General features: G+C 37.5%; 1 protein-coding gene across 2 annotated transcripts in view; it reads left to right on the top strand.

The window, feature by feature from the left end:
• Positions 1-1,463: 1,463 nt before the first annotated feature.
• Positions 1,464-16,679, top strand: part of dclk1a (doublecortin-like kinase 1a) — a gene marked incomplete at both ends in the record, with an annotated part of 51,606 nt that continues 36,390 nt past the window's right edge. For both annotated transcript variants that reach the window (XM_081353755.1, XM_081353757.1), the window contains 2 exons: positions 1,464-1,821; positions 3,353-3,699. In XM_081353755.1, coding sequence (XP_081209881.1) covers positions 1,464-1,821; positions 3,353-3,699 — 705 coding nt within the window. The remainder of the gene's footprint in view (positions 1,822-3,352; positions 3,700-16,679) is intronic.

Raw genomic sequence — 16,679 nt, 5'->3', positions numbered from 1 at the left:
ATGAAGAGTCAAGGTTAAGACAATGTAGGCTATCTCATGTAATTTCAGTATGGACCTACATTACATTTAATACACTAATTGCTGTCGCAAATATTATTTGAATGATAAAAGAGAGTTTGAGCAGTGGGTACAACAAGCAAGCCACACATATTCGTTCTGAATCGTGACAGAGCTTCGAGAGCAGCCTCACCGGAGAGGAACGGGGCGGGGTGTGTGTGTGTATGTGTGTGTGTTGGGAGGGATGGCTGTGGCAGGTCTGCGGTGCGGGGCTGAATCTCAATGATAAAGCGGCCAGTGCAAGACACGGAGAGAGAGAGAGAGAGAGAGCAGCAGCTGCCGACCGACCAGCCAGCCTCCTCTGCGGGACAACAAAGGAGGTGCCGGGCTCACATCACGACTCCTGTCAGTACAACTCAACATCTGAATCGTTACCATTCAGAAGAAATCTTGAATCCTACATCTTCACCTTTAGGCAAGTAGAAAGGTCTATTTATTGTCTGTAAGAAAAATTAAATAGTCCGAAAAGCTTGCAAATATTTTGACCTGTCTGTTAGAATGTTGTTTTGGTCATTCTAATTCATTTGAATAGTTCGGATTATCAGTCTTTGTTAAATGGTCAGTGACGTGACGTTCACTTTTGTCCGGATCTAAGTTATTAGAAAATATTTTAAGAAATTCAACTCAAACAAAAATGACTTCAAAGTTTTTATTTCAGAATTAAAAGTAAGTTTTATACGTTTGTGCGACGTAGTCAAACTGTCTACGTGATGTATTCTTGATAAAATATGTCTGTATGTTTTTTAATATTTTATTCACATGTTGATCTTTTTATGAAATGTTCAGGTAGAAAAAAAAATCTCTTGATATTACTAACTAAAAATGAATTTGCTTCAAATTTAAAAAAAAAAAAAATGCCTACTAGGAAAAAGTGTTTAAAACTTTTTGGAAAAACACAAAACAAAATAAAAATACGATGAAGTGTTCATTTACATGTGCTTTTCACTTGACAGTAAAATCTATTTTAGAGTTAATAATCTAAAATAGGCTAGTTGTAAAAATGGAGCCTATATAAATATATATTTTCTTAAATGCATGAAAGCAATATGAATAAAGATCTCATTCCAATAACATGGCGTGTTTTGAACTCGATCAAGGATTTTTAGACATCCTTAAAGGTCATTGATCCTGAAATCAAGAAACAGCCATTCAAATATCACACGTTAGTGTTTTGCCATGTCAAAGTAAGACTGTTAAAGACAACAGCATGACAGACGCAGGATTTAACTAGCTCCAAGAAACATGTAAGCTGTCATTAAAAGGTTATTTTCAGACGAGACTTCAACTGACATCTAGGCCTATGTCACTGGGTTGAAAGAGCATGCCAGGATTAAACTTACTAGTTTGTGTAACTTCCTTTCTCCACATTTAATTTTCACGGTTTAGCCCTACTTTGACTGGACGACATGGAGGAACATTTTGACGAGAGGGACAAAGTGCACCGCCACAGCCGAAGCGCGGGACGGGCGAACGGGCTGCTCAGCCCCACTCACAGCGCTCACTGCAGCCTGTACCGGACGCGCACCCTCAAAACTCTGAGCTCGGAGAAGAAGGCGAAGAAAGTGCGATTTTACCGCAATGGTGACAGGTACTTCAACGGCATAGTGTATGCCATCTCATCGGACCGCATTAGAACCTTTGACGCTTTGCTGGCCGACCTGACCCGAACCCTCTCTGACAACGTCAACCTGCCCCAAGGGGTCCGAATCATCTACGCAATCGATGGTTCCAAAAAAATCACCAGCATAGAACAGCTGGTGGAAGGTAAGAAGTTTCTTTAATGCAGCCCATTTATATTTTTACAGGCTACATATCATCAACATTTGTAAATGAGTATTTTTAGTATTTATGAGTAGTAATTCATGGGATTGTAGCTCTTTCCCTTAGTTTCCCTCTTTCCCATAGTCTTGTACCTTTGTCTTTTTGTCTGAGTTTCAAAAATTCTTTTGCTTTAAATCAAAGTCTGTAGTGTTGTGATTCTCCATAGCTGATTGGCTTGGTTCATGACATACAAGCCCACTGAAGTGCCTTGAAATGCAGCATTATTCAGTGTGTTGATGTGATTTCCACTGAAACAGGAAGTCAGGGTGGGACATATCAAACAGCTCCTCCCCCTTTTTAAAGTAGCCAATAGCGCCTCGGTAAAGCGCAGTTTCCTCCTAATCTCTAACTCTAACTGTTTCTCAAATCTCCTCCATTTCGCTTTAAAATATAGCATTCTGTGCAGAATTCAAATGGATTCGATACGTTTTGTGTTCTGCATCGATTCGTTTATACAATCCGCTCTGTGCTATCGTGTCTTTGGACCGGAGCGCTGCGGCGGTTCGCATGACAATAACGTGAAACCAGACTTAATTTGTCTGAGCCCGTTCCCTATCCCCTATTTAGTGCATTATATGCCATTCACCATGTAGAAAATAGTAAATGTGTTAACAAGTGACCAATTTTAGCTGAAGCTTCAGCTATTTATAATGTAGGGGGCGGTACACTTTAGATTCTAGAGAGCATTTGATTGGACAGAAAAGCCGATGAGAAGCTGAATGCAGAGTGATGTCATCAAAATCATTGATCCATATTGGCAGAAGTAAGAGACTTTTTATATTTTCTAAATGCAAATTTTGTCATTGTTTTGGAGCACACTAGCTTATAGATAACAGTAAGGCTAACATATTCATACTAAAAGCCAAAAAAACTTCGATTTTGATTTCATGGGGACTTTAAAATCTCTATGGGAAAAAAAAGAAAAAAACAACAACCTGGAACCAGTGCTGCTGAAAAAGGGGCGGGCACTGTTGAGCACATCTTGGGATCATACAAAAAAGTATGTATGAGATCATAAAAATTCATACAAATTAGCGAGCAATTTGCCAAAATATAAATTTTATAAATTAGATACGTCTCGAGATTCGTTTTTCTATTTCGCTGCCCCGCGTCTTAGTTTTTGTAATGCAGGAAAGCATTCCGCGTGAATGGCGATTTTATTGTAATAGTCTGTTATTGAAAATTGTTTTAGGAGAGTCTTGGTGGCTTGGATGCATTTGGTTTCTGTTTTCAAAATTAGAGCAGTAGATGTGACGACAAGGATGAAAAATTAGGCCACTCAATGATGATTATTTAAGTCTGCATGACTTTAGCTTAAATCAATGGATTTTTACAGGCATGACAGTTCTACAGTGAAAAGTGCCAGGCAGTGCCTCAGGTCTTTACCCTAAAAATGAATGTCAAGCACACATAATATGGATTAAAGATGTAAAATATAACACATTGTACCACTTTTTTCTTTTGATGATTATAGGGGAGAGTTATGTGTGCGGCTCCACCGAAGCCTTTAAAAAACTTGACTACTACAACAACATCAACAACCCTAACTGGTCTGTGAATGTGAGGGCTTTGGGTTCCAGCAAGTGCCCAACATCTCTAGCAAGCTCGAAATCAGGACCGCAGTCCAAAGAGGGCAAAGACTTCATCAGACCCAAACTGGTCACTGTCATCCGCAGTGGGGTGAAGCCGCGGAAGGCAGTTCGCATCCTCCTCAACAAGAAGACGGCCCACTCCTTTGAGCAAGTTCTCACTGACATTACAGATGCTATAAAGCTCGATTCTGGCGTTGTCAAGAGGATCTACACCCTTGAGGGAAAACAGGTAGGATTGCTCATTTATTAATGGAAATCTTCATACTGGAAAATCTGTTTTGAGCTGATTCATTCATGTGATTTTCCCTCAGACAACTTATAGTTTTGTTATGTAAGCTGACTTCTTGAACTGGCATGGAAAACTTGAAAGTGTACTGGGATTGCACATTGGGAGTCCCAGATAATTGACATGCTAGTGAAATAAGACATGATTCATTTATCAACAGCTGGGTTAATCTTCCTATGTGATTGTAATCATTTGACTCAAACATACATAGACCTAAAAGTGTTATGATGAATTGTTCTTCTCTGGGATAAGAAATATCCCAGAAATATGGGGGCTCAACATCCAAACAATGTGGCTCTTGTTATTTAATCTCTGAAATGAATTCATACCACAAGCCTTGAATTATGAATAATGAAGTCTCATTATTTCAAATGCTACAGAAGAAATCTCTGCCTAACCTGCAGCAAGATTTATGGCAGGTCGAGTTTAGTTTATGAATGGGAATCTGTGTCTTTGCCCACGCAGACTCAAAATGAGAGAACCGGTGTCTCAGAGCATACAGAAATAACTCTGCTCTCGTTTAAATTCCTCCCACCTTTTCGTGCCGTTTTGAGACAGCTGTGCCCTCCCCACGCATGGAGAATGACACAAACATGTGCATAAAGTACTACTCTGATGATACATATACATATATACACACAAACTTCTGCTGTAAAAAATTATTTGATCATAATTTTGTAAATAACCCCCACAGACGTACCATCATCATGAAATTCATCATAATTTAATGCACTATTTTGTAGCAAATCATATTATCAGGATAATGTTTTGAGAACAAATTTTGAAAATGTTTTTATATTTATTAAAATTTATTTTATATTTGTATTTGTCCCCTTTATCACTCAAGCTACATTGAGCATCATGTGCTTCATTGGAAGGAAATCTGACCTTTTGTTACAAAGGAGTCACATGACTAATGTCTCAAATTTGCTTATTTGGTTAGTAGCCTAGAATCTTAATTTTTTTTTTATATACATTTGACATCATAATGTTTTTCATTCAAAATCTAAATCCTAAAACGTTCTATTCATTTCCAGATTTAAATTTAAATCCCAGATTTTCCAGTGTATGAATGGCACTGTACATGAACATCTCTGAGCGCGTCTCTGCTCAGCCAGGTAAAATGTGCAAATAAGGAGACGCCATTTGGCTGAAATTCATTAAAAACTAATTAATCTGCACATGGATCTGTTACCTCTCTCCATTCATCTCTGTGCTGGCGGCTCTGCCAGTGTCTCAGATCTTCAGACTTCATCTTTTCTATTTGAAAACCCTCTAAATCACCTTGAATTTGGAAAACTGGAGCATAGACAGATTGGAATTGCAGATGCTTCATAGAATGTGCAGTCGTGCATAAGACGATTTATTGGCTTTTTAGAGTAGCTGTATTGAGTTTGTAATATGTATTTAAAATATAAAATGAAATCCTTTCAGTTGTTACATGAAACATTATTCAAAAAAGACGTTCTCCCTCCGGTATAATCTGATAGCAGAGGTTATGCAGTAAGGCATCAAAGCCCTGGTCTCCATCCAGATAAAGTAAGAGCATTATGGCTAGCATTATTTTTAGAACAAGGATCGATTGGGCCTGAGGGAGCTGTCTATTGAACAAGCCTGGCCAGACACAGTTACAGCACATGATTTTGTCCTGATACAATTATGAACAGAAGCAACAGAAACCAGGAAGGAGAGACAAAGGGAGAAAGTAAAAGGAGAGAGCAGAAGGATCTATGTGGGTTAGAGAAAAAAAGATGAACGCATGACAAGTGAAACAGGAGGTGGAGAAGTTCAGGTGTACAATCAACAAAGCAATAAAAGTAAAATTTCCTGTTTTTTGTTCAGTTTGAATGCAGGATCCAGGTGTGGACGCAGATATGTCAACATTATTGTTGCAGCGCTTTGATGAATTACAAAAGTAAATCTGTGGATGATTAATGGAATTTCTAAAGCAATTTTTAGATAAGTTCAGTGTTGTTGAAGCATGAAGTAATTCATTATCTTCTATATAAGAGGACTGTGCTGTTTTTTTGTGTTGGTATTACATCATTGCAGCCTTTTTGCGCTTGGCTCATATTGTTTTTGCAAAGTTTGGCAAAAAAAAAAGAAGGATTTCTGATTTTTCTTCAGAAAATCCATGTACATTACATTTTATGTGCTAAGTGAGAGTTTGGTAATAGAGCTGAGTCAGGATATTATTCAACAAACCATACGTTTTAGCATTTTCAGCTGTGTTAATATATGTAAATGAACCTGCCTGTGCCATATGAAAGAAAAATATGGATTTCTGCTTTCAGTTTGTGAATTAAATCATGTTTATCTCCTGCCCTGGTTCAGTATAATGTAAAATGTACAGATGCATATTTCAGAGAGAAATGCCTTGAGTTGATTGGAAAGCTAATTATAAATGCAAAGAATGGACTGCGATCTGATGGGAGGAAGGTTAAGGATGAACGTGATTGTAAAATTGTAAATGTGTTTCTTCAAGCTACAGATCCTGTTGGTTGCTTGGTTGTCGTATGGCAAATGTGTCTTCCTTCTGTTCATGCGAGTCTGGATTCATATATCTGACAACAGGCCTTGACATCTTCAGTGATTTATTCATTATAACTGAACCAACATCTGCCTCTAGCTCTGATGTCTGAAGCACCTGTCATGATTGTAAAAATAGACATCAGATGCTAGAATGCATATGAGACGCATGTATCTCTATGTGGCAATGAAATGTGAATGAATGGAAAAAGCTCAGGATCATGAGAGATCTGGGTTTTTGGGTCTTTGCGTGAGTCTCATGGCACCTTTCTGATAACCTGTATAATGAGGCCAGAGACAGTAGATCAAGGTCTTATTCCATCTTCCTACATATGGTGAGACTTCTCTCTGGAGTTTTACTATAGGAAGTGAAGTATGGGTTGTGACAGGTTTTATGGTGTAAAACACAGTGATGTTGTACCAGAATAGAGCAAAACATACTACGGCTCTGTGTAAATGAGTGTGCTTATAGATGTGTGTGCTTGAATGCTGTGTGAGTTATCATCTAAGAGAGACCTCACTAAAAGCACTGAGGTTGGCATTTATAGGATGAAAATTGTCAGTGGCAAGCTATTTCTGGAGTGATTTCATGAAAAAAGATCTGTGGAATTCTGTGGGTTATGTTGATTTGAAGATGATTAGTGTTAAATAGAGCTGGTAATACACTACCACTAAAAAAGTGTGGGGTCAGTATAGTTGTTTGACAGAAATCAATGCTTTTATTCAGCAAGGATGCATAAAATTGTTCTTCGAACAATCAAAAAATGCATCACGGTTTCCACAAAAATATTAAGCAGCAAAACTGTTTTCAACACTGATAAAAACTGGTGTCTTGAATGATTAGAATGATTTCTGAAGGATCATGTGACACAGAAGACTTGAGTAATGATATATATATATATATATATAGGAATAAAATACATTTTAAAAATGTTGAAACCGAAAACAGCTATTTTAAATTGCAATAATATTTCACAATATTACTATTTTTGCTATTATATATTTACGATTTATTTTTGCCTTGTGAGCAAAAACCTTATAAAACATTAAAAAATATCTTACCAACTGGAAACCTTTGAATGGAAGTGTACATTCTTATTGGCTGATATAAGTGTCAGTTTAATATAAGCAAAAAATGATCAGTTTTGGCGCACGTATTATGTGCAGTCTTAATTATTGGTATGAAATATGTGTTTATTAGTGATGTCTATGTTATAATCGCTCTTGAAATATAAAACCCAACATTGTGCTACAGTTAAACCACCTTACTATTGTAACTTTTTAAAACTTTTTTTGGGGGATAGTTTAGCTTTTAAATGTCTATTTTTAGCTAGATTTGCATTTGCGATACCCTAATGAGTACCATAGAGAGATGGGGATCATTCCTTTTGACTTGAGCTAGTAACCAACCTAGTTACCACCCAGAACACCCTAGCTACCACAAAGCAACATCCCGCCAACTATCCACAACACATTAGGACGAGTTTGACAAACATCACTAGTTTATTAATTGATTCAGGTGCTTTGCATATAGATAGTTCCGGATTACATACGTTTTCTGTGCCTCATCTGATTTGTCCCCTCAGATGGCCACTGACCTGGATCCTGGACCTGGATCCATTTCTGGTTCTACTGAGTGCAGGCTCAGAGTTTGTGGTGCAATGCTTCTGGAGGACACTGCTGATAGACGGAGCAAAGAGGGCATGCAGATGAAATTCACAATTAACGTGTCAGAACTAACCCGTTTACTATCGACTGCAACCATGCACAGACTCAGACAAATGTCTTTGACTTTCACACACATCTTCACTATGCGGTGTACTAGTGCAGTGTGTTGGTTTGTCTTTCCTCACAAAGGACAGGACTTTGGACATGAGCTAATTTTATCCATGCTTTTTGTTCTCTTATGATCTCTCCTTCCAAAGAAACTGATCACCCCCCCCCCCCCCAACAGTTTCTATGACGATGTGATCCAGTTGCTTAGTAACGGCCTGAGCCTTTGTGACGTCACTGTGGGCAGTAGTGTGTGTCGGAGTGTGTGGGGAGTTCAGTCTGAGGGAGAGGTAGACGTATGATAAGTGGTTTAGGCCGCGGACATTGCTCTCTTGTTCTTATCCGTTAAGCCTATATTTACACACACATGCACACTTACACACACACACACACACACATAAAAAACCAGGCAGACGTGTCCTGCATACTGCAACTGATTCGTAATGACCTGTGGCATATGCTTCAGGCCGAGGCAGAGACATAGCAGGCGTGTAATCGGCAATCACTCATGTGTTCGCTCTTCCTGGAGTTTGTCATACGGACATAACAGATTTTCCGCCCCATTGCATACGCACACCCTGCTTAATTAACCATGCCTTTCAGTCTCCATTGTCTGGAGGGCCATTTACCCCCTCTCAAGCTCTCCTCACCTCTCGTTCCCCTCCTCTCCAATGAAAGGGCCAGATATTCTGCCTTTGGCATATGGTCTCGCTGTCCCCAGTTTTTGCAGTCAGCAGAATTTCTTTGTTTCCTGGTGAGTTAAATCCACATTAAAATCCAAATCTGGATTAACAACCCAATCTAGGACTGAAGTTTAATCTGGGTTTCAGTTATGTTCTCATGTATTGTATTTAGTAAAAACTAAAGAAGCAAATTTCACCACTTTTGTACTGTACGTGGAGCTAAATGTGCTGCAATAGCGCTGTGCTGCATTAAAAAAACAATACATTGTCATTTCTGTCATCATTTACTCACCCTCAAGTTGTTCCAAACCCGTATACATTTCTTTCTTCTGCTGAACACAAAGGAAGTTATTATGAAGAATATGGGTAACCAAACAGTTGATGGACCCATTGACTTTCATAGTATAGAAAAAAAAAATACTATGGAAGTCAATGGTGCCCCACAACAGTTTGGTTTCAAACTTTCTTTAAAATATCTTTCGTTGTGTTCAGCAGAACAAAGAAATTTATGTGGGTTTGGACCAACTTAAGGCTGAGTAAATGATGACAGAATTTTCCTTTTTGGGTGAACTGTCCCTTTAATGAACACATCTCTGCCTGCATCTCATGTTTTAAACACGTTCTGTGTGAATTAGATGCTGCAAAAGACAGGTGCGCAATGGTCAAACACGTCCGTCTATCAAGTTTACATAGAAAGATATTGCAAAAACACATTCTCGCCAAGTACGCCAGTCTGTTGCATTCTCTGGTAACTTTGAACTCACAATTGACTCATAAGACTGAGAATTGTGCCATGCAGATTGCTTTCGACACAGATTTTGTGAGCATGTTTGTGTTGTTACCTGATTTGCATAATTCATTTCATAAACTTGGTGCTACAACAACAGAGACAGCATTTGGAAATAAACTGCAGTGAATTCCTCCTCCTCCTCCCCCACCACCAAAAGAAGTGCAGTTGTTGGTTTAGCTCATCCATCCTCATTTATTCTGAGTATGGTGTAGCGTGTCAAACAGCAGGTATCTGGAGATCTGATTTTAGTCAGTCTGCTGCTTTTGCTGAGTCACTCCAACCAGGTGTGTGTGTATACAAGTATGTGAACTTTTGTGTCAACAGCTTGTGTTGGGGCATGAAAGCACCGTGTGTGTGTGTTTGCTCAGCAAATGAGCTCTCAACGCAAATCATTTTAATGTGGGTCTGCTGCCAAAACCACACACAATGGAAGCCAAACTTTCAGGGGCATTTATATCTGTCTTGTTAACTCGTGCACCCCTACTGGCTTTATTTTTTTCACGTTCTGTTTTTCATTACTCTTTTGTTTTTCTTCTAGACAAGTGTTGCTGCTTTAAATGCTCTTAGATGACTTTGAAAATGATCTCTTTGAGAAACGCTCATAATTAATTCATCATAATCATCATCACACCCTTATCTTTTAATGTGTTGTGTAATAATAACGTCCACACTGAACTTTCTAATGAGAGACTATCTGGTGAGACTATCATCAAAGAGAGATAGAGCGAAACTGAGAGAACAGTCTGATCATCTGAAGCTGCTACTTTTCCTGTAGGCTTTTCTCGGAGGACATGATTTTTTATCGTTCGCCGCAGTTCTGTAATAATAAAACGAATCCTAATCTCCTCCCACTTCTGGCATAGAATCTGTCTTATGTAATTGAGATCTTATGTAACTGCTCTTGTAGTCTGCTTGGCATTTAGCAGGCCTGATTTAGGAGATAAAGATGGCAGCTAATTCATCTCAAGAAGCAGACAGTGACTTTATTAGGGCTGTTCCCATGACTCCTGGTGCTCTTAAAGGAACAGTGCACTCAAATATGAGACTTCTGTCACTGTTTACCCCTTTCTTTCTTCCGTGAAACATAAAGGAGATATTGGGTAAAATGTTTAGGCTGCTCTTGCTTTAAAAATTACCCCTCAAAAAAGCATAATAAAAGCAGATGTCCAATAGTCATTTTGTGTGAGGAACAGAATAAAATTTACACGACTGTTCAAAACTTTTTTAATGTTTTTGAAAGAAGTCTCTTATGCTGACCAAGGCAGCTCCAGTCTTCAGTGTCACATGATCCTTCAGAAATCATTCTAATATGCTGATATGTGCGTCTTAATATTTTTGTGAATGTGAAAAATCTTCTGACTTTTTTTTTGCATCAAACATAGTGACATGCATCATAAAGTGACATATTTTCAACATGTTATTGAGCTGTTAAAGGTGTGATTTCAGAAGTCTTCACAAGTCACACGGACAAGTTTAAAGTGTAAGTTCACCCAAAAATGAATGTCATTCCAAACCAGTAAGACTTTCGTTCATCTTCGGAACACAACTGAAGATCCTCATTGGTTCTTGTAGAAGCTCAAACGTGCTGCGTAACACGAGAATGAACCTCATTGGTTATCGCACGTCAAGCATATATGCTTGAGCTTCCGTTACCAAAACTGATGTGTGAGTTGATGTTTATATGTGAATAATGTGAATAAAAGCCTAAATGAAATCTGTGCATCATATAAAGCGATTAAGTCTCTTCAGAAAATTTGGACTAAACCGCTCAATGCATATGAATTAGTTTTGCGGTCGATCTCTTTATGAACTTTTTGAAGCGTCAAAGTGGTATTTGCGTAGCTGTCAATGGAGGGACAGAAAGCTCTCAGATTTCATCAAAAAGATCTTCATTTGTGTTCCGAAGATGAACGGAGGTCTTACGGGTTTGGAACGACATGAGAGTGAGTAATTCATTTTTGGATGAACTATCCCTTTAATGGTGCTTTTGTGATGCCATTTTGTACTTTTTGGAGAATGAGAGGTCACATAAATAGTTTCATTATATAGAAGAACAAGAACGTGAACATCATGCCTTACATCTCCTTTTGTGTTCCACAGAAGAAAGAAAGTCCTGGACCTAAAAGATGTACCCAACTATGTCATCAGGTTCAAATGTGACATTATCAAATGTCACGGCGTCAAATTCATCTTGCGTTTCATCTCATCCGAATGCAAAACAAGCTAAAGACATCAGTTATTTTGAACACTGTGCGGAGGCTTGAGGAACGCTCAGATGGAGGTGGGCATTACTTCAATCTGTTGTCTGATAAGCTTCTTCTGCTTAAGGACCAGCCTGTTTTGATGAGACATGAGCCTCCCACGATCATAATGCTGTCATACCGCCTCATTTTGTTAGGCCTTCTTTTCTTCCCTCACTCCCTCTACGCACATTTACACACACAAACACCCACACAAACACGCACATATGTGTGTAGGATGGCTGTATATGAGCTTGCGGTGTGATGTTCTACATTTCTACCCCTACAGACTCCCTGCTGCTTTACACACGCACGCATGTGCAGGTCTGTGGGCGTCCACATGGGCTGAGGATGAGTGTGAAAGCATGAGCTGGCATCTCGTTGGATCCTTCATGCGGGTCACATCACTTCACCTATGTCATGGCAACAGATTCCACTCTGGCCTCTTGACCGGGACACAACTAATCTGGGTCCCATCACCTGATACGAACGGGATTAACCACCAGTCTGGTACTTGCACTTTAACCCTGAATGAGTACTTTGAGAAAGTAAGGGAGGAGACGCTTTTGCCCTTGTTTTTGTTTGTGTCTATTGCTGCACTTTTGAGGCACTTGCTATTTCTCTCCACATTTGACTGCAAACATAGCTTGTTTCTGTCTCTTGCCAGCAAACACATGGTATAACATCTTGTGGGTCTATTCGCTTTGTCGATGGAAAAAATGTCTCTGTTGCAGTGCTAGACGCTCAGCACCAAGGACAGCGCCGCTCAGGATAGTGAGGTTACCCGAGGGCTGTCTGTGTTTAGAGTTGAAGTGTGTTTTTTTATGTCGAATATTTTAAACTTTCTCGGTTTAATATGCAGATACTACTATCAGTAATCTGTTTGTAGGTTCCCTGAAAAGTAAAAACACTGGCTCTGATCGGCCTGACATAGCAACCCTGGCTCAACCAATGGCATGAGTTTGGGGCGGGGCTTTCTGTTTGTCCAACCAATGACTGTATGGTGCTGCTCTCACAAACATTTACATATTTTAGTCTCTCTCTAACATTCATGTATTTGAAGACAGTTTATATAAATAGTTTTAAAGGGCAACATGGCATAAAAATGTACTGTTTTTATTTTCTTAATACACATTATTGTTCTTTTTGTGGACCAGTGATATTTTAGTATTATTTATTTACTGTTATAGTATTCATTAATATTTTGAATTAGCTTTTAATATTTTAGATTTTAGTTTAAGTTTTAGTAATTATGTTTTTATTAAATATTTTTATTTATTTTTCATTTTATTTTATTTCAGTTTTAGTTTTTAGTAATTTTAGTGCTTCAACTTGTTTTTATTTCAGCTATCTGCCAAGGCAACATTTCACTTTTTTTTTTAAGTTTATATCTATTATTTATGTTTTTTATTATTTCAGCTTTAATTCAATTAACAAAAACTTGTTTAATAGCATTGTTTTAAATAAAAAAAAACCTTCCAATTTTTTTTTACATTTTGACAGTACACTCATATTAGATAAATAATATCTTTCTTAATAATCCAGTGATCACTCTGAGAATAATGCAAACCACACTATGTTTAAATGAAACCTGACTAAGAACAACTAAAACACAGGGCTATAAATACAGGGTTAAAACAAACACGGGTGAAAATAATACATAACTATAGAAACAAACAAGGACATAACCAGTAACCAAAGAAACTGAAACTAAACAAAGCAGGGAAACAGGAACTAAAGGAAGCAAAACAGAATATCAACATAAGAGTCCTTAGAACAAAACATAAACCTGACATACTGTAGGCCTACATTTAAGATTTATGTATTTGAATTGCATATAAAATTTCCATCCATTTTGATTACAAATCTTTAACACATTGTTTATTTAACAGAAACTAATAAACTTCATGTGATGCATACATAAATGAAACGGGAAGAAACAGGTAAGATTTCTGTAATAGTAGTGATAAACTGAATGTGTTTTAAATACACAATAACCAGATTCATGGTGATTCTAAATAATTTGAATAAATGTATTTTGAAAATATGATTATTTAAATAAAATCAAACTGATGAAAACAGTTAAAACTGGGCTAATATCATGACATGTCCAGATTTTGCAGAGTTAGGGGTCAACATATTTTATTGATCCTGGAACAACATTCCTGTTCGAAAATGTAATCCTAACCATAACCCTAATCCTGCCCATAAATTTTCTTAAATCAAAGGGAAATGATAGGTGAATAACACTGACATAGAAGCACCTAAGCCTGTATGGTTGTAAGCCTAAACTTGACATAAACTGTAAACTTGTCCCTCAAATCTGATTGGTTGATTGGAATGTTGATTCAGGATCAACAAAGATGTTGATAGAACATGTTGCATTTGGTAAAATCAGGTTCTGCCATATATCATGACATGTTAAAGAAAAAATATCTGGTTGGTGATCAGCTTTTCCACTTTCTCATACCAAAATAATGTAATATTTTTACATCACCTTAATTTTGGATTATTTTTGGAACTTTTTTTTTGTCCTCATACCTTCATATTGTCCTCCTTTTTGATGACGTCTGTACTTGTGCAGATATAACCCAGACTGGCCTCACTTTCTGTTCAGTTCCTCAAGTAGTTCCAGACATTTTGTACAGAATTCTGCTCCTCTGTGAAACTTTCCTGAGAGTGATTAAAAATAGCATATCACAGTTTTTTTCTTGCTGAATTAGCAGAGCCGAGGGTGAGAACAAGATGGAGCATCTGTACTGCAGCAAAACACTGCCTTGAAGAGACATTTCAAAACACAAAATTTAGTTTCATTTATTCAGTGGGGTCCAAAAGTCAATCATTTTTCACATTTATTTTTTTTCTTCAAATTAGATCAGCATTTTAAGCTTTTGTTCAAAAAACATCCTATTCATCTTAAGTTGACATTTATTATTTTATTATTATTTTACGGTAGAGTATCTTTGTTTTAAACTTTAATTTCTATGTTAACATATTTCAATTTTATAATTATAATTGATATAATTAATCATTTGAAACATGTACTGCTCATGCTAATAAGGGTGCTGTATAAGACACATTTTCTGACCTAGTTTTGTGCGTGAAAGAGTGATGGAATTGGTATGTTTGAGTGTTTTATGACTAACATTGAAGTTCTGAATCAATAAATGAGATAATCAAGTTTGCCAGATAATTTTTATTAGATTTACATGCAAAAATATGGCGCGTTTCATTGCTATTCTTGTTTTCTTAGTGTATGTAAACAGCGACACCTAGTAGTCTCATAAATCATTGCACTATTTAATTTAGGTAAATACTCTATTCTTGTAATGAATCTAACCCGCACATATTCACTGCAAATAATAAAGAACATTAAATGTTTTGAATAGACTTTATTCAGAGCAGGAAAGCGAGGCTGTGAGAGAAAAACTTACCGTGTAAAAAGCTGTACAACATCACTTATAATTTTCCACAGCTCATATTGTCTGGAGTTTTTTTGTCTACTGACATTTCTTGGAAATATATTTTTGCTGAGTTTCGTAAGCAGAACAATCCAAAAACACTTAAAATAACAGTGCAACATACTGAAGAGATGCATGTCTATCCCTCACAGCCTCGCTGTCATTCCCGTAAAAAAAATCAAAGATGGCGCTGCTGTGAATAAGGTCTGTTGCTCTACATCAGCACAACAGAAGACAAACCCCATCATGCGCTACCCCACATTTTCCTCTAGATGGCGCAATTGAAACATTGCAAAACGGGAACTAACTATCCAGTTACCTTTGGGGGGAGACTGTGCCCATCTAACCTGAAAAACATACCATTTTAATTTAATAAGTTATGCTTTCTTTCAGGGAAAATAATGAAGAATTTAAAATTTTGAAGTTTATTGCATGCTTAATGGAAAATTAAACAAAAAAGATTTAATTTAACGTCCTTGCCAAACTTTTAACATCTCCATCAAAGCTGCTGTTCAGAAATAATCCATGTTATAAGCATTTAATCTTTGGATATCTCTGCCGTTTATTGTGCCAGCTTGATCACTTTGTCTGTTCCACTTAGAGAAACAGAGAACTTCTGATCACAGTCGTTGCATAAGCGAACTTGTTTTTACATTTCTTTGCGACATCAAAGCTACTTTTTTGCTCTGGGAGACAGCTATCTCCGTCAGCCTGTGTTTGACGCTTTGCTGCTTCCATCTCTCTTACTTCCTCACTTTTTGCGCACATCACCTTCATCCCAGAGGTCTTTCCGATCCGTGGCGTGCCCTGATGTGGAACCGGCTTGGTGAAAAACATAAGAAAAATTCTGATCCTTAAGGCCGGAGCTCCTGCTGTTTGGACATATAGTCCTCAGAACAGCCCCTTTTATCCTCCTCTTCTTTTTCTCGTATCTTAGTAACCTACACCACATGTTGTAAACTGTGCCATGCCATTTAACTAATGTTGTTTGCGCCTGAAAATGCCATAAATTGATCTGCATTAATCTGTGACTTCTGTGACATTTAACTCTAGGTACTGAACTTTGCTGCATAATTCATCTGTTTGTGCTGAATGATACCTCAAATTGTGCAGCTTGTTGAGGAGAAGTGTGCTATTACATTTGCAAGCAATCAGACTTACAATTTGTTTTCTGAGTGCTTAGCATGCTGCTAAGCAATTGTGTTCTGAATGGATTAAAGGGTTAGTTCACCAAAAACATTTCTTTAATTACACTCTCATGTTGTTCCAAACCCTTAAGACTTTCGTTCATCTTCGGAACACAAATGAAGATCTTTTTGATGAAATCTGAGAGCTTTCTGTCCCTCTATTGACAGCTACGCAACTACCACTTTGACACATCAAAAAGTTCATAAAGAGATTGTAAAAATAATCCATATGAATTTTCTGAAGAAACTTGATCGCTATA

The sequence above is a fragment of the Scardinius erythrophthalmus genome, assembly GCF_964197995.2.
Source record: "Scardinius erythrophthalmus genome assembly, chromosome: 23".
Taxonomy (NCBI): domain Eukaryota; kingdom Metazoa; phylum Chordata; class Actinopteri; order Cypriniformes; family Leuciscidae; genus Scardinius; species Scardinius erythrophthalmus.
Note: the sequence above shows the minus strand (reverse complement) of the source record. Positions and strands in the feature narration are given on the sequence as shown.